This window comes from Microcaecilia unicolor, chromosome 2 (assembly GCF_901765095.1).
Source record: "Microcaecilia unicolor chromosome 2, aMicUni1.1, whole genome shotgun sequence".
NCBI classification, from domain to species: Eukaryota; Metazoa; Chordata; class Amphibia; order Gymnophiona; family Siphonopidae; genus Microcaecilia; species Microcaecilia unicolor.
Window position 1 is genome coordinate 296,139,983 of NC_044032.1, and position 27,941 is coordinate 296,167,923.

At 42.7% G+C, this 27,941-nt stretch overlaps 1 protein-coding gene across 2 annotated transcripts in view; it reads left to right on the top strand.

Annotated features, from left to right (window-relative positions):
* The first annotated feature begins 395 nt into the window (after positions 1–395).
* Positions 396–27,941, top strand: part of MPDZ (multiple PDZ domain crumbs cell polarity complex component) — a 571,809-nt gene continuing 544,263 nt past the window's right edge. For both annotated transcript variants that reach the window (XM_030194291.1, XM_030194292.1), the window contains exons 1-3: positions 396–467; positions 3,954–4,018; positions 12,629–12,795. In XM_030194291.1, coding sequence (XP_030050151.1) covers positions 4,003–4,018; positions 12,629–12,795 — 183 coding nt within the window. In that variant the 5' untranslated portion in view covers positions 396–467; positions 3,954–4,002. The remainder of the gene's footprint in view (positions 468–3,953; positions 4,019–12,628; positions 12,796–27,941) is intronic.

Consider the following 27,941-nt stretch of genomic DNA (forward strand, 5'->3'; position numbering starts at 1 on the left):
CAATAAATTAAAAAGTTGTCAAATAAGTAAACATACAAAAACTTTTCTCCATCTTTTAAGGCACTGCCTATCCAACTGGAACAGCGTTTGACTTTAAATAGACGGAGCTCGCATAGGCAATCCATTATTACTAATAATCTTTTGCTATTTGCTTTCAATATCGTTTGCTATTGTTTTGGGTGTACTTGTGATTACGCCTACTGGCTTCAATTCAACCCATATAACGGGACAGATAGCCTCGTACCGTCTTCTGTTTTCCATCAGCATCTTGGCCTCGCCCCGCCCCCTCTGACGCAATGCTTTTCTTGGCCGCGTCCCGCCCCCATAACGTAGAATCCTGTTTCCGGCGGGGCGGGTCGCGGCCAAGGAAAGTAACGCGTCAGAAGGGGTGGAGCGAGACGGAGGGAAGAACTGCTGTAGGTAAAATTTGTGTGATTCACGGCCGTTGATCTCAAACAAGTTCGAAGGTAGGATGATGGGGAAAGGAGGGGGAGAGATAGAGAGATGCCGGACCTCGGACGGTTAGGAAAGGGGGAGAGATGTTGGATCGAGGAGAAATAACGGACCGCGGGGGGCGGGGCTGCCGGCTTCTTGAGTGCGTTTGAAGGATGTTTGGTGTATGAGCGTATTTGGCTTGTTAACGAATGAAAATTTGTAGTCACTTTACTTATGGCTTGGGCAATTTAGTTGTGTTTGCAGGAACATAGGACAAATGTTGGATTTCAATTTATAGTTGGAAAGATGTTATAGATATATTTTTCCTAAAATGTAATCACTTTAATATGACTTAAGAAAATAATTCCATCCAGGTTGTATAATGAATAGCAGAAAGGTTAGTGATGGTTTTAATGAGCTCTCCATACAGTTATTTAGTAATGAATAGGTCTGTAAGTTTTGTGTAAGATCTTAGTGAGCACGTTCGAAACTGACCTCTGGATTCTGCATAATTTCTGATACATATCAGAAATAATATAGGTAAAGTTGAGTTTTTAAGCATTTGGAGATATGACCGGAGTACAAAAAGTTTATAGTTAATGGCTAGTGTCCTTTAGTTACTCGAACCTAGCAACTTTTTTTTTTAAATTATACATATGATTTGGTAGTATTAATGAATACAAAAATTGTAATAATTAACACCTGGTAGCTGTTTAGGCTGTTCTTTGTCTGTAGAAAAAGGTAGAAAATAAGTTGCTAAAATATAAGAGGTAGGTAGATGCCTTTGGGTACTTCTACTATAACTAATCCATGCACAAAACATCAGTTTTTCAATTTTCATATGAGTGGAGGAGACTGCTTATTCAGGCCTGTTCCTGGACTGGAGGAGTAGCCTAAGGGTTAGTCCAGTGGCTTGTGAATCAGAGGTTCCAGATTCGATTCCCACTGCAGCAGCTCCTTGTGACTGGGCAACTCACTTAGGGGCCCTTACACTAAGCTGTGATCAAAGTGGCCCCCTGCGCTAGTGGTGGCGGCTGTTTTTGCTGCATGCCAGGGCTCTTTTTACCGCAGCGTTTAAAAATAACTTGCCACGCAGACATTTTGGGGAGAGTGCTTACTGCCACCCAGTGAGGTGGTGGTAAGGTCTCCTACGCTAACCTGGCGGTAACTGGGTAGCGTGTGACGCTGCCCGATTACTGCTGGTACCCCCTGTGGAAATATTTTTTCAATATTTCCATTAGCGCCATAAATGGCGCATGCTGGGAGTGGAACTACCACCGGCACCCACGTTACTTGGGCCAGCGGTAGTTCCGGGTTGCCACATGGCAAGCCTTTAGTAAAATGGCCCCTTAGAAACAGAGAAAATGATGGCACATAAAGGCCATATGGCCCATCCAGTCTGCCTATCCATATCATCCATTCTCTTCCTCCTTCTAAGAGATTCCACATGCCTGTCCCATGCTTTCTTGAATTCAGATTCAGTCCTCGTTTCCACCACTTACACTGGGAGGTTATTCCATGCATCCACCACCCTTTTTGTAAAGAAGTATTTCCCTAGATCACTTCTGAGTCTATCCCCTTTTAATTTCAGCTTATGCTTTCTCTTTCCAGAGCTTTCCTTTAATTATTGTACACTGTTTTGACAATTCTTTAAGTGATTAATGAAATTTAAACTGTACCTTGAACCTTTCAGTTGAGAGACCTGCCCCCTGTTCATTTATGTGACGGAAATATTTAAATATCTCAATTACATCTTCTCTGTCTCATCTTTATGATGACCACTGACCATTTTAGTAGCCACCCTCTGGACCAACTCCATCCTATTTATCTCTTTTTGAAGGTGCAGTCTCCAGAATTGTACATGGTACTCTAAGTAGAACCTCATCAGAAACTTATACAGGGGCACTATCCTCTTCTTTTTCCTGCTGATCATTTCTCTTTCTGTGTAGCCACGCCAACCCTCCATTGCCCAGGTAAAAAAAAATGACTACCTATATATGTGTAAACTACTTTGGTTGTAACCATAGAAAAGTGGTATATCAGATCCCATCCCTTTCATTTCCCCACTTTCCTTCCTCCATTTTCTTTCTATTAAGAATTTAATTGAATTGGTTAATTTTTTAAAAATAGTTATAGTTTATTTCATTTACTATACTGATTGGCTAAAATATGTAAGATCACAGCGGTTTACAATATAAAAAAGATAAAAATATACAAAAAATGAAATCCATTAAAAATATGACAGAACCACACACATTATAGAAGAGACAAATTTCATAATCATCAAAAAAAAACCTGATCCCACCAGATTGCTCTTTACATATCAAGAAAGGTGACATTAAATGTCAATTCAAAAAAGTATGCTTTTAATAAATGTGTAAAGTATATCGATGATGACGTACCCCGCATTGACAGTGTAATTGACACAACTGAACTATCTTTTCTTTAAAAAATCCAGCAAGACAATCCACTGCTGGTTTCAGGTCCTGATCAGTGATAACCCCATCACATAGATGGTTTACCAGTTGCATGAGCTTATGTGCTGGGCTTTCAGCCTTCTCAGTCAACTCCTTATAATAGTCCTGCTTAGCTTTTTTTAACCTCCTGCAATTAGCTTTTTTAACCTCCTGCATATAAATCTGTTGTGGTTTGCTGGCGATAAATCTCAATCATATGCTTACACCACAGCTTCTCATAATATCTCACTTGCCTTTTCAATATGTGCAAACCTGCATGATACCAACACTGGCCTTCACGCACCACCTCTCTCTTCCAGAGTGGGGCCACTCGATCCATTACATCATTCAAAATATTATCAAAAGTAACCTTGTCAAGTAAACAATCTAAAAATTTATCAGGAAACTGCTGGGGACACAGTAGCAAGTTCAACACCACCTCCCCCCCCCCCCCCCCCAACAACGTGAATATACCTCCCCCAACTGAGAATTTACAGCCATACTCTCACCTGCCTGAATAGAAAAAATAATTATATATAATTATGAAAACAGTCTTATCGTCTTAATACTGTAGCAGCAATAATTCTTTGCTGTCTGTTAGTTTCTCAAAACCACCCAGAGAATTTGTGATATGTGTTCTTGCTTGGTTGTTCCATGTGCCTTACTCCTTTGTTGCATTCATGTGAAAAATGTAGGGTTTATTAAATTTCCTAATCTGTTTTGCCTCATGTTGAATAGCCTTACTATAGTACTTTTTCAAGTTTCAATAAAAAGTGAAAGGGGGAGGGATTTGTTATACCACTTTTCTGTGGTTACAGTCATAGCAGTTTACATATTAAATACAGGTACTTGTTTTGTACCAGGGGCGAGGGAGGGTTAAATGACCTGTCCAGAGTCACAAGGAACTGCAGTGGAAATTAAACCAAGTACCCCTGGTTCCCAGGCCACTGCAATAACCATTAGGCCACTCCTCCCCTCCGATTATAATTAATTTATTAATCAGGTTATAATTAATTTGTTATCCATTTGTTTTAATGCTTTTTGATCATTTATATTTTTCAGAGACATATGATACAATCCCTGTGTTGTAACTGGTCCAACTCAGAAAATCATGCTGGAATCAATAGGTATATATTTTTAAAATTTTATATTTGTTTCAAACCTTTATTATGTTGAACAGTGATGGGGAAAAAAGTAATAATTTCAGTTTTTATTTAGACTTATTTTTATATGCACGTCCTCAGCTGGTGTGAGGTATTGTTTATTTATTGGGCTTTATTAACTACCTTTATGAACAAAGCGGTGTACAGCAAGTCCTGTGTAGCATAAAACTTAAAATTGTATTACATCATAACAGTAGTAAAATGACCAAATACAGACGTAAATGTAATAAATGAGGTAAACTTGAAAAAGGTCAGTACATTACAAACAATACCATAATAACATGGAAGAATATTCAAATAACATAGATACAATAATTGTTCAAGCTTTCTTTTTTATTTATATACTTAGAGGATCTTTTACTATAGGGCTTTAGAATCTCAGCTTATCGTGTTTTAACGAGAGACTTTCACATGCACTAAGCCAAGATTCAACGTTAGAATTTAGGGCTTTTTTTTTTTTTTGTAGGTCCAAATGTTAATTTTTTTCCATTAGTACATGAGACTTGCAAAAAGGTTTTTAAGATAACACTGCAGCAAATACCACCTCCTATTTAGGAGACACTAAGTGCTCCTGCGTTAACTCAATAGTAGCCAGTTAGAGCATTCACATTAGCTTACACTCTCTGGTTAATGCTTCTTCTATCCCCCCCCCCCCCCATGATACACACCCGCTCTAAAAAGAAAATATATATTAAATAAAATAGCACTCTATCAGGCAAAATACCCAAAACATTTTGTAGTAGCCTGTTTTTGACGCACCTAACACCCCATGCTTTATTCATTTAGACTACGGGAACATTGTATATGCTAGTTTACCAAATATAGAGCTTAAGCGTTTACAAACATTGCAGAATACAACCATCAGAATTCTGGAATGTGCATCTTTGGGATATATACATCACAGATGTTTTTGTATTGTATTCAGTGGCGTAGACAGGTGGCTGATGGTGGGGTTTGAGCCCAAAATGGATGGGCACCAAATTTTCTCTATGCCTGAATGCAAAATATAAATACTTGAGCTGGCAGGGATCTCCAGGTCCCGCCAGATGAAGACTACCTCCTCTGGTCTGGTAGCCAGAAATCTCCCAAGTGCTGCAGCTGGTGGCAGTATCCCTGATCTGCTACTGCTGTGTCTCCCCCCCCCCCATTTGTGTTTGGTTTTCATGCATACATAAAAACCAAGCAGACGTGTGTGTGTGTGTGGGGGGGAGGCGGTGGTGGCAGCAACTCTGAAATACTGCTGCTAGAGAGTTCTGATCGCTTGATCTGAGGAGCGGGAGGAAGTCATCAGCTGCTGAGGCTTGGGATCTCCACCAGCCATAGCAGGGGAGATGTTATTTTTTTTTTGGGGGGGGGGGGGGGCGGGGGTAAACCCAAAGTGGGAGACCCAGCACCCCCCCTTGTGGTTATGCCACTGTCTTCAGTACAAAACGAAGTGCATTTCTGTTTTTATTTCTCCAGTGTTGCATTACTTGTCAAGTTTAACTTCTTGGGAGTCCCAGTTCGGTTTTGGTGTTCATATTTCTATTTCTGATTCCTTGTTCTGTATTTGTTGAAGGTCTGTCTGTGTTTTGTGTGTGAAGAAATCATTTAAAGTTGTATATGTGTGATGGTAATGGCTGTAGGTAACTGTTCAAGAGAATCCGTCAAGGGCGGAGAACTCAAACGTCCCATGGGAAAACACAGAGATAAGACAAAAAAAGTGGGAGTAGGACCACGGATGCCAAAGACTGGAAAGACATTTATTTAAGATCAAAAGTGTGAGTGGAAAGACTCGACACAAACGTTGTGTTTCGGTCACTAGGCCTGCATCAGGAGTCTGTTTAAACAGTAGCTGGTTGCATGCTGATGCGCCGGAGTGCAGGATTACTCGTCTGCAAGGAAATGTTTCAAGGTGCAGGATAAATCGTCTGCATGCAATAAATGTCCAATATAAAAGTGGATGTTGGTCTTTAAAAAGACCTTTGGTAAAGAAAGCGCATTTGCCAGCGAAGCAGGAGTAAACGATTTATCCTGGAACATTTGCTTGCAGACGAGTAATCCTGCACTCCGGAGCATCAGTGTGCAACCAGTTACTGTTTAAACAGACTCCTGATGCAGGTCTAGTGGCCGAAACACATTTGTGTTGAGTCTTTCCACCCAATAAACTTTTGACACGTCTTTCCACTCTTTGGCATCCGTGGGCCAACTCTCACTTTTTTTTTGTCTTATCTTAATGGCTGTAGGTAAGTCAGGTTCGTTGGGTATGAGTAGCTGCATATCATCCACGTAGATGTAGAGCCGAGTGTCCGTCGACCAAATTAGCTTAGCTAGTGGCTTGAGGTAGATATTAAATAGAATAGGTGACAGTATCGATCCTTGTGGTACCCCACAGGTCAGTGCCTAGGGTGGCGATGAGGTGCTGCCTCATGGACTGTTGCCTGTCTGATAGATAGGATCTGAACAACCAAGCAAGTACTTTTCCATTGATACCTGTTTCTGCCAGTCGTTCTAGCATGATGATATGATGCACAGTGTCAAAAGCTGCTGAGAAATCAAGTGGTACTAACACGGAGGCAAATCCTCTGTCTCAGTTTCTGTGAAGATCATTTAGTAGGGATGTGAGGACAGTTTCTTTTCCATAACCGGATCTGCATCCAGATTGACATGGATCTAGCCAGTTTCTCTCTTCTAGCCAATCATTGAGTTGAACACAGACTGTTTCTTCTATAAGTTTTCCTAGAAACAGGATGTTGGATACTGGCCGGTAACTTCCAAGTTTGTCCTGGTCAAGTTTGTTTTTCTTTAGCAAAGGGTGCACCGCTGTCCTTTTTAATGCTGTTGGTAGTTGCCTATTAGAAAGACGGGAATTGACAATTTTTGTGGCGCCTTCTATGAGGCCCATACTTGCCTACAGCACTATATTTGATGGGCATGGGTCGAGGGAGCAGGTAGTTGGTCGAAGGTCTCTTAGGATTTTTTCACGGCTCTCCTCTGTTATTAGGTTAAGTGTCCCATATGTCTGTGTCAGAAGGGGGCGAGTTTGTGCACTCTAGGTTAGGTAATTGGAGACTGGGTGGGATTGTCCGTAAATCCTGGTGGAGACTTTTTAAATTTTGTTGGCAAAGTATGTAGCAAAATGATTTCAGTTCAGTTTTGACTGGGCAGGCTGGTTCTGTTGTGTGGGTTGCAGTAGGTTGTTTACTATACTGAACAGCTGCTTGGTTGAATTGACAGCCTGTTCGATGCATTGAGAGAAATATTGTTTTTGGGTTGCTGTTAAGGCTTGGTGATACTTTGCCGTGTGTTTCCTACAGTTTAGTCTGTCTTCATCCAGGCAAGATTTATGCCATTTCCTTTCCAGTTTCCATCCTTCACGTTTAAGGATCCAATGTTCTAAAGAAAACTAAGGCGAGTGTTTGTAAGTGGGGCTTAAGACCTTTTTTAGTGGATTCGTTTTCTCTAAAGTCTTGGCTAATTGTGTATTCCAAATATCAACCTGTTTTGACACTGTGGTTGCTTTTTCATCCATCCACATGTGGATAATCCAAGGACTCTAGGAAATTCTCAGCGGTCAGCTTTTTTAAAAATGTTTTTGTCTCTGATCTCCTTCCAAACTCTGGGAGGTGTCATTTGTTTTAGGTGGTCACTTATGAAAAACTTTATTAGAAAATGGTCGACCATGATAGGGGCGTTACTTCAAAACTGCTGTCCTGGAATTCTGGGATGTTATCACCTTTGTAGAATACCAAGTCTAGTACGTGACTCTTTTCGTGGGTTGGAGAATTGATTACCTGTGTGAATCCTAGTTCTGTCATTGTGTCCAGTAAGACAGCTGTGGTGGTATCTGGGGCTTCAATGTGTAGATTGAAATCTCCCATGATCACCATCCCAGGGTAATTCAGGGTCACTTGAGTTATCAGGTCCAGGAGTTCTTGCACAGATAATGAGTTGTTACGAGATGCTCAGTGTACCATGAGCAGCCAGATTGGTGGTTTTTCTTCAAGCTGGATTAAAAGAGATTCTAATTAATTTTGTCGGGGGATGGTGATTCTGCGCAGTTTGATTGTATATTGAATCAGGACTACTATCCCTCCACCCATCTTCTTGGTCTTGGTTGATGTTGGATTTTAAAACCTGTTGGACATAGTTCAGCCAGTGGTAGACTCCTGTTTCATCTAGCCAGGTTTCATTTATTTTTTTAACATTATTAACACTTAACATTAGAGTATACTTTGTGGCCATATCATGTTGTAGGGAGCCCATAGCACAATGCACAAGCAGATGATGCATTACCTGCAGAGGTGCCAAGTGTATCAGATCTCCTCTGGCAATGCCACTGCGGGATTTGAGTTTGGTCCTTGATGCTGTAGGAGAGCCTCAAGGGCAGCGTCCCCAGGGAATATCACAAGAGAGGTTGTCTGTGGTAGCTATTACACTGGCCAAGAGAGTCTTGGAGATTTAGGCCTTCGCCTGTAGCAAATCATATGTAATAATGATTTAGGATAGGGTGAATTTGCATATGTTACCATCTTTCTTGCCAAAGATTGATTCAGATTGAAAGGGTGAAATGATTAGTCGTTACCTAGTTCAGTGGGGCATAAGGAAATTATACGTAATGAGGTCAAGAATATCACTTTACCTGGGAGCAAAATAACTGAAAATTTAACAGAACAAGACCAAATTTTACATGGTGGAAGAAGCAATGAAATTTCACCACATAACGCCAGGGGTTCAAGAGAAATACCCACCATAAAATGGGCCAGTGCCATTGTTTTTGGACAAAATGAGAGTAATTTTATAACATGGGTTAAGTGCCTATGTACTCATTACTTTATAAAGAAAAGTAGGTGCCTTTAGGCAACTTACACTATTTTTTTGTTTTTAAATGTGTACCTATGTTGCAGGTGTGGACATACAGCCCTAGAACTTGTGTAAATGTCCGTACTAACATTTTGCAAGTGCACATGTAAATTATAGTACTTGATAATTGATCTTTGTGCTTGTGCATACTGCTCACCCTCACTCTGCCCATGTGCACACCCACCAGCAAAGTATGTGTCTTGATAACCAAAGCGTGTACTCTTATGTGGTTAGTATTTTGTAAGAGGTCAGTTATGTGCCTATGTGGCCTTGTATGTCTGGGAATGACTTTATAGAAATACCATCAATTTGAAAAAGATGAAGCATGTGAAGTCTGAGCCTGCATTAATAAATAAAATAGTGATTGTGTTGCTATGGATGTAAAGAGACTATTTGGCTAACTTAACAGCTGCTAAGTCCCAGAACTAAAACATAAATACCTGCTAATGAAACACCATTATGAGATTCGAGGCAACTAAGATATTAATTTAGGTATTCTGAGGGATAGATATTCATCCAGCAGCGGTCAGTGTTTCGTTTGCCACTGGCATTATGCTCAAATATTCAGTGCAAGGCCATATCCTGGAACCAGCATTGAATATCAGGGCATATTCAGCTGGACAAAACATAGCAGGTAAAGTGTGATATTCAGCACTTAACAGGCTACGATGAACTGCATAAAGTTAGGACTGTGTGTTATGCGGTCCTATTTATGTGGCTGTTCTAAGTGATTAAGTGCTAACTCCGCCCCTGGAACTCCCACAAAGTAGCACTTTTAGTGTACACCTTTAGTGTACACTCTGGTGGATCCTTCTTCCACTTCTATTCCTCTACCAATCGGTGTACCTCAGGTTTCTGTTCTCAGTCGTCTCCTGTTCTCCATCTATACTTCCTCCCTTGGCTCTCTGATATCATCCCATGGCTTTCAATACCATCTCTATACTGATGACTCCCAAATCTACCTCTCTACCCCCGAAATCTCAACCAGCATCCAGACCAAAGTCTCAGCCTGCCTATCTGACATCACTGCCTGGCTGTCTCAACAACATCTGAAACTTAACATGGCCAAAACCGAGCTCCTCATCTTTCCCCCTAAACCTACCTCCCGTCTCCCCCCTTTCTCTATTTCGGTGGATGGCACTCTCATTCTCCATGTCTCATCGGCTCGTAACCTTGGGGACATCTTTAACTCCTCTTTCTCCTTTTCTGCTCACATTCAGCAGATTGCCAAACCTGTTGTTTCTTTCTGTATAACATCAGCAAAATCTGTCCCTTCATCTCTGAGCACACTACCAAAACCCTTATCCACACTCTTATCACCTCTCGTCTTGATTATTGTAACCTACTACTCGCTGGCCTCCCTCTTAGCCGTCTCTCTCCTCTTCAATCAATCCAAAACTTTGCTGCGTGACTCATTTTCCGCCAAAGTCGCTATGTCCACATTAGCCCTCTCCTTAAGTCACTTCACTGGCTCCCTATCCGTTTCCGTATTCAGTTCAAACTTCTCCTATTGACCTATAAGTGCATTCACTCTGCTGCTCCCCAGTACCTCTCCACTCTTGTCTCTTGTCGTTCCCCCTCGAGTACTCCGTTCTGGAGATAAAGCTCTCTTATCCGTCCCTTTCTCCTCTACTGCTAATTCAAGACTCCGTTCCTTTTATCTCGCTGCACCTCACGCCTGGAATAGACTCCCGAGCCTGTACGTCTAGCCCCATCTTTAGCCGTTTTCAAGTCCAAACTCAAAACCCACCTCTTTACCACTGCTTTTGACTGCTAACTCACTTACCCTGTCCTTTATCCTCACCTCTTTATTCCCTTACCCTTAATTGTTCTGTCTGTTTACCTGTCTTATCTAGATTGTAAGCTCTTTGAGCAGGGACTGTCTTCTGTGCATGGTGTACAGCGCTGCGCATGCCTTGTTGTGCTATAGAAATGATAAGTAGATAGATAGAAAGTAGCTGTTTTTTTTATTAGTATCAATACAGTACATGCTTGCCTGCTGCATTACGTGAAACAATCATTGCGATCATTACAATCAGCCCAGTCTTATGCCAATGACCGTCCCCCAACTCATGACTTCATTAACATTTTCTGCTTTTACCCCTACCTGAAAAGTCCCCTCCCTCCCCCCCTCAGATCCCCAATAAACTCTTCCATTCAAAAATGAAAAAAACATTCACTTCTCACTCTTTCCTCCCCTTCCCCCCCCCCCCCCCCCCCCCCCCCCCGCCTAGCTATTAAACAATTTGTTATGGAGCCTTACGAGCTAACTAGCTCCTCGAATGCCTTCCATAACTGTGCATAGTATCTGTTGTCCATGTTTGGGGAATGCTCGTACTTGGCCAGATCCTTTACCTTAATCAACCAACAAGTGTATGGTACCGGATCCTCACTTGTCCAAAACTAGGACCCTTGATCAATTAGGTCTGCTTGATCCCCCAACAACAGCGCAGGATAAGACCACTCCACCATAGCCTGGACCACTTTGTTAATCATTGTAAAGATCTCGTTCCATAAAGTTAGTCTGGGGCACTCTAAAAATGTATGCAAAAAGGTGCCGATTCCTATCTGACACTTCGGGCATTTATCTGACTCCCACAAGTTCATTTTTTGTCCTCTCTCTGGTGTGATATATGCCCGGTGTAACAATTTATACTGCGTTTCTTGCCAATCTGCAGATTTAACCATTTCATTCCCCATCACAAACAACAGGTTAAACTGGGACTGAGAGAACTGTGTTCCCAATTCCCCATTCCACTTGGAAACAGGGCCTGCCTCACATCTCTCTGGGATAGCTAATTTCGTCAGTTTATACCAAGTGGATAATCTGTTCCTTCCTGTGGGCAGGCGCAATATCATCTCATCCAGGCCACCATATGTCCATGAGTTTCCATATTTCCCCCACAGCTTCTGCCAGTAGTGTCTGACTTGCATGTAATGTAACATATGTTTTGTTAGGGACCCGCCACCTATCCTTCACCTGCGAAAAGGACAGGAAACTAGTCCCCTCCGAAGAGACCAAATTCCCCAATGTCTCACACCCATTCCCTGCCCAAGATTGGAATATTGATGGACCCATTCCCGTGGGGAAGTCTACTAGGCCCACCATTCGTAAGAAGGGTGATACAAACGGGTTTCTGGCCTGCCTACTTCGCCATCACTTCCAGGCATATCGCATCGGGTTAAGGAAACTAAATTGCCACTTTACCTTTGTTCCCTTCCCCAGAGGTGTATGCAACAAGTTTATAAATGTGTACGGGGAGCACCAGCCTTCCCACCACTGGGCTGGTGTAAATTTTGACTGACCTGCAATGCCTTCATATACTAGGCGCATTAACGCTGCCACATTATAAAGGCGGAGGTCCGGCAAGTTAAGGCCCCCTTTCTCATTATTTAGCACTAACACCTGATGTCCTATGGATTAAGAGCGTAGAAAGTAGCTGGTTTTGACTTGGGTACTAACAGTGCCGCTGAATATGCCCAGTTAGCCACGGACAAGCTATTTAATTGGCCAGAAGCCATTTCTGGCCGCTTAAATTATTTTGAATGTCAATATAAATGAATGTTTGTTTATATAAAATGTGGGCATATGGGTAAGTGAAATTGAGGGTTCTAGCGTGTGTATGTTTTTTCCTTGTTCAAAATGATGTTGATGTTGAATAGGTGAAATGAAATGGCTATGTTTCTTATTTTGCCCATGGCACTGATGTAATAAGTGTTTTGTGTATGCAGATACATACCGTGCGCTTCAGGCAGTGGAGCGCCTTCAAGCTAAGGTTCGTGAACGAGGTGACACAGCGAATGAAGAGAAACTGAGTTTGTTAAGATCAGTGCTGCAGAGTCCTCTTTTTAATCAGATTCTGAGCCTACAAGCTTCTTTTCAACAAAAGAGAGAACAGGTAGGGGCATTGAAAGAATAATCAATAGCTTACTATATGATGTTGCCTGTCAACTCTAGTAACTAGCTTCTTTCTGTGAATGGACACTAGTATATATCTCTTATTCTTCAGCATTATGAGGAGAACCCGGATACTGCATTTGTGTATGATATTTCAAATGTATTCCTCATGATTGGTAATCGAGTAATGAATGATATTGTAATTCAAAACTTGAAAGTGGACTACCGCTGAGACATGTTAACCATCAGACATACCTGTTTAACTTAATTACTTAAAGGAATTGTTTCATCAGTGCCCACAATTTATTAATTTCATAGCAGTTCAATATGTTATCTTATTTCTGGTTACCTGGTTGCCATTGGTAATCAAAAATTACCAAGGGTCTCATTTTCAAAGCTCTTACAAAGTTCTATAAGTTACTGTGTAACTTTGTGAGTGCTTTGAAAATACACCTCCAAGTTTCTTAAAATTGTGGGCATTATGGCAAGACTACATCTGGTGTGGATAGCAGCAGCTTGCGCCTTATCATTTATCTTCACAGATGACTAGGAGGGGAATTTGGAACAGTGTGAAAGATCCTCAGCATTTCTAAAGCCAATCCACTGACACTGGCTTTGGAGGCATCGTTGATCGATTCCTGGCCAAACTAGAGCCGACCAATATTCAGCCGGTGGCGGACAATGTTTTTTTTGCTGCAATCGGCACTAAAACTTGAAATTCAGTGCCGGGCCTGTATGGGCTTCGGCATTGAATTTCTGGTTTTTTTTAAAGCTGGCTAGTGCATGCCAAGTTAAGTCAATGTTCAGACTAAACATGACAGTTAGCTCTGAATATTGGGAGCTATCCGGACTCCGCCTCTGAAATGTCCTCAGAACACCCCCAATGTAACAGGCTTCTACTTTAATGCTAACTGATTAAGTGCCGCTGAAAATGACCCGATAGCCACATACAAGTGAGTTGGTTTTAGTTTCCAGCCGATTAACTCTGAATATCCGCCATGAGGTTTTTAGCAGACAGTATAGCAAATTGTATTGTATTTGTCATCATCTTTGACACTGAGAGCAGTCTGTTGAGGGAGGCCCAGAAGCATTGACATTGAGCCCCATCAGAGTGTGATGTCAGGAGCACCAAAATACCAGTGGCTCCTGTATCTTCACTACTCCCCTGAACGGGAGGGGGGGGGGGGGGGGGGGTCAAGGCAGCTGCCATGGACCTAGAACCAGGCCACTGATACTCCTCAGATGATTTCAAGAGGACATGGCCTCACCTACTGCATCTTCATTCTTTGCACTGGGAAGCCTTCCAGAAGTTGCTTAACAAGAAAACTAAAAAGAGGTTTCTTTGAATTCTTGCTTGATTCATGCCGCTGCTTTGATATTGTTGGTGTATATGGTCCTGTAGCTGATTATATTTAAGCCTGAGTTGGAATTCATAGGAGGCCTGCTGGATATTACACAGGAAAAATCCTTACTTCTGTAAGAGGTGATCACCATCTTGGTGTCTGTATTTCAAGAGATTGTATTGAGTAAGTAGACATCAGTATGGGACATGTTGAGGTCTCTGGATGGCATGGCCTGAACGTTACATGTTTCACTCTGAGATTGTCAAGGGAGGAGTTACGAGTCCAGTTGACCTTATGAACTCTGTATCAAAATCTCTGAATGGCCTTTGCATAGCAAACGTCTTGTGGATTCTCGTGTTAGTGGGTGTATCTGTCAACAAGTAGGATTGAATTGAGCACACAAATGGTAGGTAACAAGTTGGGATTGTTCTCTCAGTTAAAAGTTTTAAGTGTGCACACCTTCCTGAGTGCAGCAGTTTCTTAAGCTCCTAAGAGTTGCTTTTTCTGCTTTTTTGAACAGATGTAGAAAAAAGCTCTAGTTTTTTTTTCTTTGATGTTGTTTTAGTCCATTCCTTCTTTATTTTGTAAAAGAAAATTGCAAAAAAAAAAAAAAAAAAAAAAGGTTTGCTGAAGTTGAGATGAATTTTGACATTTATTCCAAGGAGTGCAAACATTGTGCTCAAATGTCTCCAAGTGCAGAGGGATTGCCCAAATGGCCTTCAGGAGCATTTTCAAGTCATGAAACAGCTAGTTTGTGGAAAATAGCACAAAAAGAACTCCTGTGTGCAGAAGACTCTTGCATCTGTGCATACCAGTTAGTCTATCCATGGTAGATTCCCATCAACCTCTAGGTGCAGTGACCTTAACAGTTCAGTTGCTCAAGGAGACGACTAGACAGATTTTTAAAAGCCTGAGAAAAAATTGATTAACCCTTGCTAAAACACTGATGAAGCAAATTGTACACCACCTTGGGTAAAATCTCTTCACAAAGGTGGTTAGCATAGAAAATCTTACTTCTAAGGGGAGATGCATAGACTCACTTTCTGCATAACATAAACAGCACAATGTTAACATTTCTTCTGTTGAGCCTCCTGTCACTGTGAAAGATACGTTCTGTGCAGACCAGTCTACCTCTGCGCATTCCTGCTTTCCAAGAGTTGGTTACAGCAGTTGTTGTCTCTTCACCTTTGGTGTCTCTTCAGTTTCCAGAGCATTCTTTTTCCTTTCTAAAAATGATGTTTGCTGCTTTTTGTTAAGTGTTATTTCAAAGACCTATCTGAAGTTCCTTCACCACTACAAGCTAATGAGCCCTCAGATCCCATTGTCTCACTGTTATCTACTTCAGATACAGAGCAGCATGAGCCTGCTTATTTGCTTCATTCCTTCTCTGCAGCTGGTCTCCCATCTAATATAGGGGATCCCTTAGATTTCTTTGATATCCAGACGCTGTGCCCAGATAATGGGGAAGAAAGCTGTACAGGAATTTCATCTGACCGTCCTCCACCGCTGAGGTTAAAGTCTCCTATGATCACCAACCTAAGGAAAGTCAGGGCCACCTTTGGTAATAAGATTGAGAAAGTCTTGCACAGATGATGTGGTGTTACAAGGTGCTTGGTATACTATGAGCAGCCAGATTGTTTTTTTCTTCTAGCTGGATTAAAATGGATTCTGATCCAGTTAGATTTGGGTGTGGGAGTGTGTGTGTGGCAATTCTGTGCAGTTTGATTGTGTCCTGAGTCAGAACTGCTACTCCTACACCCCTTCTCCCTGGTCATGGTTTGATGTTGGATGTTGAAATCTGTTGGGCGTAATTCAGACAGTGTTGTAATCCCATACTAGTTATTTCTAAGACGTCTAGATGCTGTTTACAAATATCATCATGGATCATTGGGGGTTTCCCAGTAGCTGCTGTGGCATTCACCAGACCTGTGATCCCAAAGTATTGGCCACAATACTCCAGGTGTGGTCACACCATGATGATGCAGGATCATTATGACTTTTTCTTTAAATTCCTTTTGTAATAATCCATAACATTCTGTTGGTTTTTGGCCACTGATGCACACTGAGAAAATTATTTCAGTATATTGGCCATAATGATACCTAGATTGATTGTTTTTCCTGTGAGATGTCTCCTAATGTGGAACTCAACATCATGTAGCTATAATTTGGTTATTTCCAATGTACATCACTTTTCACTTGTCCAAATTAAATGCCATCTGCCATTTAGAAGTGCAGTGTTCCATTCTTGCAAGGTCCTCTTGCATTTTCTTAGTACGCATGCAGTCTAACAGCTTTGAATAATTTTATCTCATCTGCAGACTGATCAGTTCATTTGTTCCCATTTTCAGATTTATAAATGTTTAAAAAGCACTGGTCCCCAGCTCCCTCTCATCTGCCCACACTCGTTTTTTCCTTTAAATTAGCACTCTTTATTCCCGTATGACAAAAGAACATGTCATGCTCCTTTGTGTGCTGACTTCAGGCACCCCCCCTTCTGGTTGTTTTCACTAGTATTTTTCTTCATCTTTGGCTTCTGGACCATCTTTGAATTCACTTCCTATTCCTGTGATATGGGATTGATACCTACCTCCATCACCACTTTCCAACCTTTCTAAAGATTTTAGATTTCAAATTAAGCTCTCTGAACCTTCTCTCTTTGACCCCCTTCCCCTATTACCCAAACATTTCCACAAACTTCCCTTCAAATTGGTCTCCTCAACATTCGTTCTATTTGTTGTAAATCACACTTCCTCTGTCATCTTATTTGTCACAAACTTGACTGACTTTGCCCTACTGAAACTTGGTTTACTGACTCTGACACTTTCTTTCTTGAAAGTTCTGCCCCCTTTCTTATCATTTTGCCTTTAATAGAGGGCAAAGGAGAGGTGGTGGACTGGGATATATTTCTCCCTTTTAAGACAACTTGCCTTCATTCCTATTCTTCCACTTTGCTTGAAGGAGTTGCTTTCCGACGCCACTCTTTGCAACTGGTTCTAATTCTCTTGATCTATCTCCCACCTCCTGTAAACCCACACAACACATCAGGCCTTTTGTGATGTAGCTTCTCCCTTCTTAATGGACCCAGCCGCTGTTATTCTAGGTGACTTCAGTATTCACTTCTCTGACCCCACTGCCTCTGATTGTAAGACTTCCCTCTTTGATGCCAATCTAATCTAACATATCCAATCTTCTCTCATTTCTGGGCAGTTTCTTGACCTGGTTATTACCCGTAGGTTCCGAGCTATAGCTAAGTCCCTTGGTCTGACCACCATTTTCTAAAATTTGATTATCCGTTCAAACAACACTGAAATCCTCTTGCCCACAGTATAGGCTATTTTGAAAATTTGGTCATCACCCCTGAACAATTGGCTAGCTATCCTGAATTCCCCACAGGTTTTACCTCTTTTTCTCTTGAAAGCCAAGTCTCAACTTGGAATTCTATTATGTGTGCAACTCTTGATAAGATTGCCCCTGTTCACAACACCAAAGTTCACAGCTGTCAAACTCATCCATGGTATTGTGGCCTTCACCCTTGTCGCCACCTACATTACCTCAAGTGCCAGTGGTGAAGACCTGCCTCCCATCTCATTTATCATTATTCAAGAGCTCAGCATCTCATTGTACCAAATTAGTCTTTTTCCCCTTCCCCCCCCAAATATGCCTATCTATTCTGTAAGGACACTAACCCCTCACGTCAATATCTTTAAATTGCAAACTCATCTCAAAACCGTTATGTCAGATGAGCTCACATCCGCATTTACCAAGAAGATTATTGATCTCCAGACCTCCATCTTACCTACTTTTGTACCCACTTCTGATTTCTCTGTTGGTACTTGCCTCTGGAGCAGTCTTTCTGCTTTTCAAGTGTCTCCTCAATCAGATGTTTCCAAAACTATTTCCTCAATGACTCCCTTCCTAATTACTTTCTAAAGCAACTGTTCATTCATCGCATTTCTTTACTCCACAGTAGCTATGAGCCTTTCTACTGGTGTTTTCCCTCCAGCCTAGAAACTCACTGTTATTTACCCTCATCTTAAAGGCGCCAACATTGATCCTTACAATGCTAGTAATTATCACCCTATTTCAAAACTTACATTTCTTTCAAAACTTACTGAAAAGATTGTGCCTGCACAATTCTTCTTTTCTAGATAAAAGAAATTGTCTTCACCCCTATCAAACAGGTTTTTGGGAGCACTTTCAGAACACACCCTGCTAGCCCTCATATACTTTATTCACTGTATCCTTGATGATGGTAGGGAACTCCACCTTATCTCCCTTGACCTCGGTACTGCATTCAATCTAGTAAATCGTGATATTCTTCTTCGCTGCCTAGAAGAGAGAGGTATTGTGAGCACACCTCTTTTCCTGGTTTAAATCTTACCATCATGAAAGAATATCTAAAGTCCTGTGGTCTGGCACATATTCTCCCCCACACCTGTCTTAAATGTGGTATTCTTCAGGGCGTTGTGTTTGGCCCTATTCTTTTCAATATCTTCCTTTCACCCCTCGCTCTTTTTCTTCATTCCTTACATATCATCTTTTTCATATATGCAGACAATGTGCAACTCCTCTTCCTCTTGGGTCTATTGATTCATTAGTCATCTCTGATATGTCTTGCGTATTAACCCTGATTGCCAACTGGTTTTCTACCCACTGCCCCCTCCATCTCTAGTACACCCATCCCCATTAAAGATGAGACCAGAATTCTTGGGGTCATTATCGAGGGCTGCTTTGCATTCAAATGTCACATTTCATCTATTGTTAGTAAAATCTAATCTAATCCACATTTTATATACCGCTGTATCCCAGGAGGTTTGCATAAAAAGAAACTCAGTCAAAAGTGAGGAATTTACATAGTAACATAGTAAATGACAGCAGATAAAGACCTGTACGGTCCATCCAGTCTGCCCAACAAGATAAACTAATTTTACAAGGTATGTGATACTTTATATGTATATCCATTTGATTTCTCCTTGTCATTCTCAGGGCACAGACCGTAGAAATCTGCCCAGCACTGAAGCTAATGTCGAAGCCCCTTAAAATTTACACTCCAGCCCATCCATAATTAATGATGATAAAATAGAAACAAAATATTAGCCATCATAATTGTCAAATAAAAGTTTTCAAGCTGTTATGTAAATGCATATAATTTTGAACTGGTGGTCCCTGTGCGACCATCACGGATTTTGATGAAATTTTCTGTGAACATTCATACATGTCCCCAATGAACACTGGTAAAGTTTTATGTTCGCCGATGCAATACTTGCTGAGATATAGTAATCTGTTTGACCCCATACTGCAACCTTCGCGCAGGGACCACCAGACCACTTGACATGGAATGACAACTTTGAAAAGAAAACATAGAGCCTAGTTGACGCTTAAATCGAAGATTTCTAAGAGTAGGGTATTTCAATAACAAATTGTCACGAATTCAGGTTGACATATAAAAACAATGAGAAACAAACTGAATTAATAATAATGAAGTATTACAATATAAAATCTGAAAAACTATACATGTGGCTTTAAAACTTAATCCGTGCACTAACGTGAAGCCAGTGAAATTCTTTAAAGTAATTGGATACTTTCTCACTTCTTTTATTCTTTGACAAATATGCTTTGCAAGATCCCTTTTTAATTAAACCCTCACTCCGTCATCTTATCCACTCTTTAGTCATTTTTCGACTTGATTACTGTAATTCTGTACTCCATGGCTTGTCCCAATACCAAGCACGTCAATTGCAAATTATACAAAGTAATGAAATTGGAATATGGCACAAAGTACTTTGCTAGTGTTACTCTGTTACTCTACACTGAACATTGGTTACCAATTCAATACCGGATTGGCTTCAAAATTATTGTTTTGATATTCCATATCCTTCAGTCTGGTCTTCCCCTGTTCCCATTCAAGCACCTCATTCCTTACTGCCCAAGCTGTTCTCTATGTTCTTCCCAGCAGCATCTTCTTGAGATACTGTGCTTCCTTCAAATTCATTCACACTTGCTGGGACTTCTACTTTTTCAATACTTGCCCCTACCCTCTGGAATGCTGGTCCCTGCACTTGCGAGCTGAATTTTCATTTCTTAGATTCAAGGCTTTCTTAAAGCCCATCTTTTCTCTAAGGCATTTCCATTGGAATCTAAATGTTTTAAAGTCTTCCTCCCCAGTTCCTTTCACATTGTAACAAAGACTTGCCATCACTCTCCCATTACCTTCTTCATTACTCCTTCCCCAACTTTTGTGTCTTTCCCTTAAATTTGTTTTTCTTTTTAGATTTTAGTTCCCCTATTGTATCCCTTAACTCCCTTTTGTATGCTTCCTCCCCTTCTTCTTGACCTAATCTATTTTATGATTATAAACTGCTTCGAAAAATATTTTATTTGCAGCACATTAAATGTGATCTGTGATCCCTTGGGTACGCCACTATTCACCTGCCTCCAATGAGAGAATTGGCCATTTAACCCTAATCTCTGTTTTCTATCTTTTAACCAGTTGTCAGTACACAAGAGGACATTGGCTTCTATCCCATGGCTTTTTAATTTCCTTAGAAGTCTTTCATGAGGGACTTTATGAATCTAGTTCTATTATATATCTTCCCACTATTCCAGCACTTGTGGGAATAGTCATGTCCATCGACCAGCAGCTGGAGATAGAGAACACAGAACTGAGCTACACTATATAGACCCTTCTGTCTAGCCCAGTTCCTCAGTATTTTCTATCTGGATGGACATGCTGTTTGGTCTGGGGTTCTGAGGCCTTGGTTGCTGGTCCCCAGATGAGCTTGTCGTGTGGCCACTGTGGAGGAGACATATCTGGTGGTACTTGGTCCCTGTCTGTGGTTCCTGCCTGGGTTTCTTTCCTCCCTCCCTCCTTCGCCTGCCACATTTGATTGGAGCCTGTTCAGCAACAGGCTTTTTTTACTTTTTTGTGGACCGTGGTCAGTTTGTCTTCCTGGGTTTGGGGTAATGTGGCTATCCTGGTTGGACACGGGGGGGGGGGGGGGGGTTGCATTGGCCCTCCGGAGCAGCTAGGGAGGAGTAGTGCAGGCGCCTTGGAGTATGTCTTGGCCTTAGAACAATGTCGGGAGCTGCAGGGAGAGCTCTGAGGGTGTGCGACTCTGGCTGTGTTAAAAAAAAAAGTCTCTTCAAGACCGCGTGGTGGCAATGGCTGCTGACGTGCTGCACCATATGTGGAGGCTGTTGTTTGTCCTCGGGCTGCTGCAAAGTGTGCAGACTGGCAGGCCCGACCGTCAGGGAGGAACTGGATGCAGGCGCCACAGTGTGTAAGAGTGGTCAGCGGCAGCCGCATTCAACAACCTCTTGCTTCCTGACTCAGCAGCAGCGCGGTTCGCCTCTATCAGAGATGGGAACGGGCACTGGATGTTCCCGTGCAGGAGGGACTGGTGATGGGCCTTCGGGGGAGGGGGGGGCAGCTCTGGCACAGTGTGTCGTTTTTGCCTGAGTTTGTGTTACTGCTCCATCAGGCCTTTTTGCTGAAGCAGGGGGCTTTTGTGCCAGTTTCTCCCCCTGTTTCTGCAGCTGTGGGTGTTTTGGCAGCTCTCTCTGCTCCCAAGAGGTCAAGATTGGATATACAGGAAGGTTGTGGTGATCCCTGGACCCAGGATCCTCCTTTTTTGGAGATGGCTTCTATGCTCAGAGGGGACCTCTCTAAGGGAAACTTTGGAGGAGGGCAAGCTTCCTCTGGGAGAGAGAGATGACCCAAGGGTCCTTAGGCTGTTTCTCAGGGAGAAGTTGAGTTTCCTGATTTCTGAGGCCTTGGCAGTGGTCTCTGTTGAGGAAGTTTCGGTGGCGCAGGCTGATAGTCCCTTTAGCAGGATGAAGTTCCTGAGGGGTCCGTTGAAGGTGTTTCCCATGCATCCAGATATTCAGGACCTGATTTTGGTGGAATGGAACAGTCATTACATCACATGAGACCTAGATCTGTGTAATGCGCTATGAAAACTGAGCACCCTTTATACTTTATATAATTTATTTTGGACATTTAGGTTATTTATTTTTATATTTTCATATTTTTTTAGTTCCACTTTTTATTCTTTATCATTGAGGTTTCTGGAGTACTTGTAGTTAAAATTTAATGCCAAGAAGTGCAGACTGATGCACTTGGGGTGCAGAAACCCAAAAGAGAGATACTGAATAGGAGGGGAGAGATTAGTAAGCTCGACTCAGGAGAGAGACCTTTGGGTGTTGGTGTCCGAGGATCTGAAGGTGAAGAAACAATGTGACAAGGCGACAGCTGTGGCCAGAAGGATGCTAGACTGCATAGAGAGGGGTATAACCAGCAGAAGAAAGGAGGTGTTGATGCCCCTTTACAAGTCGTTTGTGAGGCCCCACTTGGAGTATTGTGTTCTGTTTTGGAGGCTGTATCTTGCTAAAGATGTAAAAAGACTGGAAGCGGTGCAAAGAAAAGCTACAAAAATGGTATGGGATTTGTGTTGCAAACTGTATGAGGAGAGACTTGCCGACCTGAACATGTATACCTTAGAGGAAAGGAGAAACAGGGGTGACATAATACAGACGTTCAACTGAGCTACACTATATAGACAGAAGGGTCAATATAGTGTAGCGCAGTTCTGTGTTCTCTATCTCCACCTGCTGGTTGATGGACGTGACTATTCCCACAAGTCCTGGAATAGAACTAGAGTCAGAAAGCTTTTGACAAAGTCCCTCATGAAAGACTTCTGAGGAAATTAAAAAACCGTGGGATAGAAGGCAATGACCTGTTGTGTACTGAAAACCGGTTAAAAGATAGAAAACAGAGATTAGGGTTAAATGGCCAAGGTATTAATCTGCAAACAAACCTTTTCTGAAGACGGGAAGGTGGTAGAGGACATGAATTGAGGTTGAAGGGGGGGTGGGGGCAGGAGTAATGTCAGAAAGTATTTTTTCACGGAAAGGATGATGGATACATGGAATGCCCTCCCGCGAGAGGTGGTGGAGATGAAAACTGTAATGGAACTCAAACGTGTGGGATAAACTCAAAGGAATCCTGTTTAGAAGGAATGGATCCATGGAATCTTAGCGGCGATTGGGTTGGCAACACCAGGAAGCAAAACCGGTGCTGGGCAGACTTCTACAGTCTTCGCCCTGATCGTGACTGAATAGATGTGGATTGGCTGGAGTGTAAATTTTAAGGGGCTTCGCCGTTAGCTTCAGAACTTTTAGTACAAGAACAGTGCTGGGCAGACTTCTACGATCTGTGCCCTGAGAATGGCAAGGACAATTCAAACTCAGGTATACATATAAAGTATCACATAGCATGTAAAATGAGTTTATCTTGTTGGGCAGACTGGATGGACCGTACAGATCTTTATCTGCCGTCATTTACTATGTTACTATCAGTCATTGCCCTGAAGATCTGCAGGACCAGATGCTGGAACAGGCTTTGAAGCAGGCCTTTGAGGTGGCTGTCCTAGGACTCCAGGCATCCATGTGCAGTTGTTTTGTGGTACAGACCTGTTTGTAGTGGCATCACCAGACTGGCTCGTGGGAGGCTGACCATGTTACTCAGCTGGAGGCGGGTTTAGCCTATCTGGCAGATGCAGTTTATGACCTGTTATGGGCCTTTGGCCATGGGCATTGCCCTTGGCAGTTACCGCACAATGTTAGCTGTGGCTGAGGTCTTGGCGGCTGATGCGGCTTTGAAAGCTTGCCTGGTGAAGTTGCACTTTCGAGGCAAGTTGCTCTTTGGGGAGGACCTGAGCAACATGGTGAAGATGCTGAGGTGAAGCCACAGCGATTGCCTGAGGACAAGCCTTGGTCATCTGCCCGTGTTTCGGAACAGTAAGAAGTAAAGGCCTGGCCAGCAGTCCTTTAGTCAGCGGTCGCTCTTTCAGTCCCACCAGTTTTCCTTTCATGGAGACAAGAGGTCGAATGCCCCAATGGGGCTTGCTTCTGCCACCTCCAGACAATTACAATGATGCTGGGCTGGTCCACCCTCCCCTTTCGGTTGGAAGTGCCTCCAGGTGTTTCAGGAAGGTGTGGGCCAGCTATCACCACAGATTAGTGGATGTCCTACAGGATAGGTACGAAGTAGAGTTCTCCCACCTGGTTGCTGCTCTCTTCTTACAGACCCTTTGTCAAGGGGCCACCAGGGTGGCCCAGATTCAGGGCACAGTCGATTCCTTGTTGTTGATTCATACCATTGTGCCCGTCCCTTCCTCAAAGGAAGGCCAGAGTCGGTACTCCCATCTACTTTGTGGTCCCAGAGAAGGAGGGCATGGTTCAGCCAGTTTTTGACCTCAAGGGCCTCAACAGGTGGCTTTGGGTTTCCCACTTTCAAATGGATACACTTCGGTCAGTGATAGTGTTGGTTCAGGTGAGGGAGTTTCTGTCAACCTCAAGGAGACGTATCTGCACCTTCCCATCTGGGTACCACATCAGCAGTTCCTTCGGTTTGCAGTGTTGGGCCGGCACTTTCAGTTCAGGGCCATGCCCTTTGGATTGGCCACAGCTCCACGAATGTTTTCCAAGGTCATGGTCATGGTGGCAGCCTTTCTATGCCATTAGGGGATCCGAGTTCACCAGTACCTGAACGACTGGCTGATTCAAGCATTCTCGTATCTGGACAGCGTGGCGGTGACCTCAGTGGCTGTTCAGCTCTTGCAATCATTGGGTTGGGTGATCAGTTTTGAAAAGATCATGCTTATCCGTTGCAGCGGCTGGAATGTCTGGGCGTCTTGTTTGACAAACAGAAGATATGAGTCTTTCTTATGGAGGTCAGGTGCACAAAGTTGATGCACCAGATCCGGATGCTGTTTTGTCAGGCCAGACCCAGGGTCTGGAACTACGTCCAGTTTCTGGGTTCTCTGACAGTGGTGGTGGAGGTGGTCCTCTGGGCATGGGCGCATATGTGTCCCTTGCAAGGCGTCTTTCTCATCTACTGGTCTTCGGTGTCCCAGGATTACAGTGTTCGTCTGCCATGGATGTGAGCAGCCAAACAGTTTGTTGATGTCTGCTTCCCATGAATCTTTCTTTTGGAGTTTTGTTCCCTAGCTTATATTGGGAAGTAGTTACCACCGATGTCAGGCTGGGGGGTCCATTACAGGGTTCATCTGCCCAGGGCACCTTGTCACAGGAGGAGGCTCGTTGGCCTATCAATCGTCTGGAACTCTGAGCGGTCCCTGTGAGAATGTCCTCTGACAATGCGACTACGGTGACCTACATCAACAAGCAAAGTGGACCCACAGCAACTGGCAGTGGAGGCTGGCCTGCTGATGGCTTGGGTGGAGAAGAATCTCCTCTGCTTATCAGCGGCTCACATTTGAGAACAGTCTCAGAGATTGAGAGCTGTCTGACAAGGCCTTCCAGCTTGAGCGTTGGTGGGGAGTCCCTTTGTTGAACTTGATAACGACCAGGTCAGATGCCAAGGTTCCCTAGATTTTCAGCTGTCACAGAGATCTGGGAACTCTGGGTCTGGATGCTGTTCTGCAGGATTGGCCAAATGACGGATCACTATACGTCTTCCCTCAGTTGGCAGATGGTTGGTCGTTTGTTAAGGAGGCTGGCAAACCATCAGGGCTGTGTCATCCTGGTGGCTCCAGATTGGCCTCAGAGGCCTTGGTATGTGGACCTGGTGCTGGATGGGGGACCCGATGTGGTTCCCTCAGGATTGGGGCCTTCTCTGACAGGGTCCAGTGTTCATGGAAGATCCCTCCCCTATTGGTCTTAGTGCCTGGCCATTGAAAGGGCTTGGCTGAGGGAAAAAAGGGCAACCGACTTAGTTGTTGTGGTCATGATTCAGGCTTTGAAGCGTTTGACTTTTTCTACGTATGACCGTATGTGGCTCTTGTTTGAGGATTGGTGTGCCGAACGGGGGTTGGGTCCTTTCACCTCTGCCATTGGGCACATTTTGGCATTTCTGCAATCTGGTCTGTATAAAGGATTTTTTTTAGGTTCCTTGAAAGTCCAGTCTGAACCATGTGTTACTGAGCACCTCTCTACTTTCCTCTATGTTATAGTTTAAAAGAAAAAAATTCTGTCTCTTTTTCAGATGTTGGCGCCAGCAGCTAGGTTCTACCTCAGTTAAGGTGGACCCCCCCATCTTTTCTGAATAGACTCCTCCTTTCCCAAAATGTTGCCCAGTTCCTAAGAACTAAATCCTTCTTTCCTGCACCATCATCTCATCTACATATTGAGACTCCTGAGCTTTGCATGGCGCTTGGTCCTGTGCATGGAATGCTACCTTGTATGTTATGGATTTCAACTTTGTACCTAAGAGCCGAAAATTGACTGCCAGAATCTTCCTCCCATTCTTTCCTATGTCGTTGGTTTCCCATGTATACTAAGACAGCCGGTTCTTCCTCAGCACTATCTAAAATCTTAGCTATGTGATGCTTTCCTCCTAGAGTGGGGGGGTGGGCGGTCTTCTGTATGTGTATCATCTAGTTCCTTTCATAACAAGGACACCTAAAAATGAAACAGGATCAGGGGACTATTGGCCAAGATAGATATGGTTTCCTCTTCTTCAGGAGATCAATCAAACTGGCAAATTTTCCAACATTAATCATATAGGTTTTTTTTTTTTTTTAAAGAGTATCAGATTGCTCTTCCTCACACCCCGAATGTTGAGACCTTGGCTGCCTTGTCTACCAGTTAGCGTGTTAGATCTTTGTCTTCTATTAGAGACTTCAGTAGATGGTCAAGGTTTTAAGTGGAAGGAGTTGCAGTCTGGTGTGACAGAAATACCTCTAGATTTCAATTTTTTTTAATCTCATATAAAACTGCTTGAATACCTTGTATACTTCTCTGAGTCATATTTAAAAAACAACTCCATTAGGGTTCATTTTTAGTGGAATTGGCATGTATGACCAGGTAGAAGTTAAAATCATTTCTGGAATGATCTGGAGGTTTTTATTTTTGCTAGCATTCATTTCAGCATGCAGTGTTGGTGACTGACACATTGTACATCACATTTTTCAAAAATAGGATGATTCTGCACACTCGTACAAAATTCCTTCTTAAGATGGTATTGGATTTTCACCTTAACAATGAGTTTTCCTTATAGAATTTTTCATTAGGCATACGATGTTTTGCATTGTCAGCTTAACCATTGAACGAGTTGAGGCTCTGGCCCAGGGTGCCGATGATTAAGGGCACCAAAATATCCAGCCTCTGACCTCATGTAGTCTTCAGGTTAAACCTTTTCTACCCCCCCCCCCCCCCAATATTCTGATGCTAGGGTCCACCTTAGGAGTCGGCACTCAAGAAAAAGATCTAGGTGTCATTGTAGACAATATGTTGAAACCTACTTCTCGGTGTGTGGCGGCGGCCAAAAAAGCAAACAGGATGCTAGGAATTATTAGGAAAGGGATGCAAAATAAGACCAAGAATATTATAATGCCTCTGTATCGCTGCATGATGCAACCTCACCTTGAGTATTGCATTCAATTCTGGTTGCCATATCTCAAAAAAGATATAGAGGTGTATTTTCAAAGCACTTAGACTTACAAAGTTACATGGTAACCTATGGAACTTTGTGAGTCTAAGTGCTTTAAAAATGAACCCATTATGGAATTAGAAAAGGTTCAAAGAAGAGTGATTAAATTGATAAAGGGGATGGACCTTATCCCATATGAGGAAAGGCTAAAGAGATTAGGGCACTTCAGCTTGGAAAAGAGACGGCTGAGGGGGGATATGATTGAGGTCTATAAAATCCTGAGTGGTGTAGAATGAGTAACACTTTCATCCTCCCTGTCGCATCAGCTCGTAACTTTGGGGTCATCTTCTCTCTCTTCTCTTCTCTCTCTCTGTACATATTCACCAGACTGCTAAAATCTGTCATATCTTT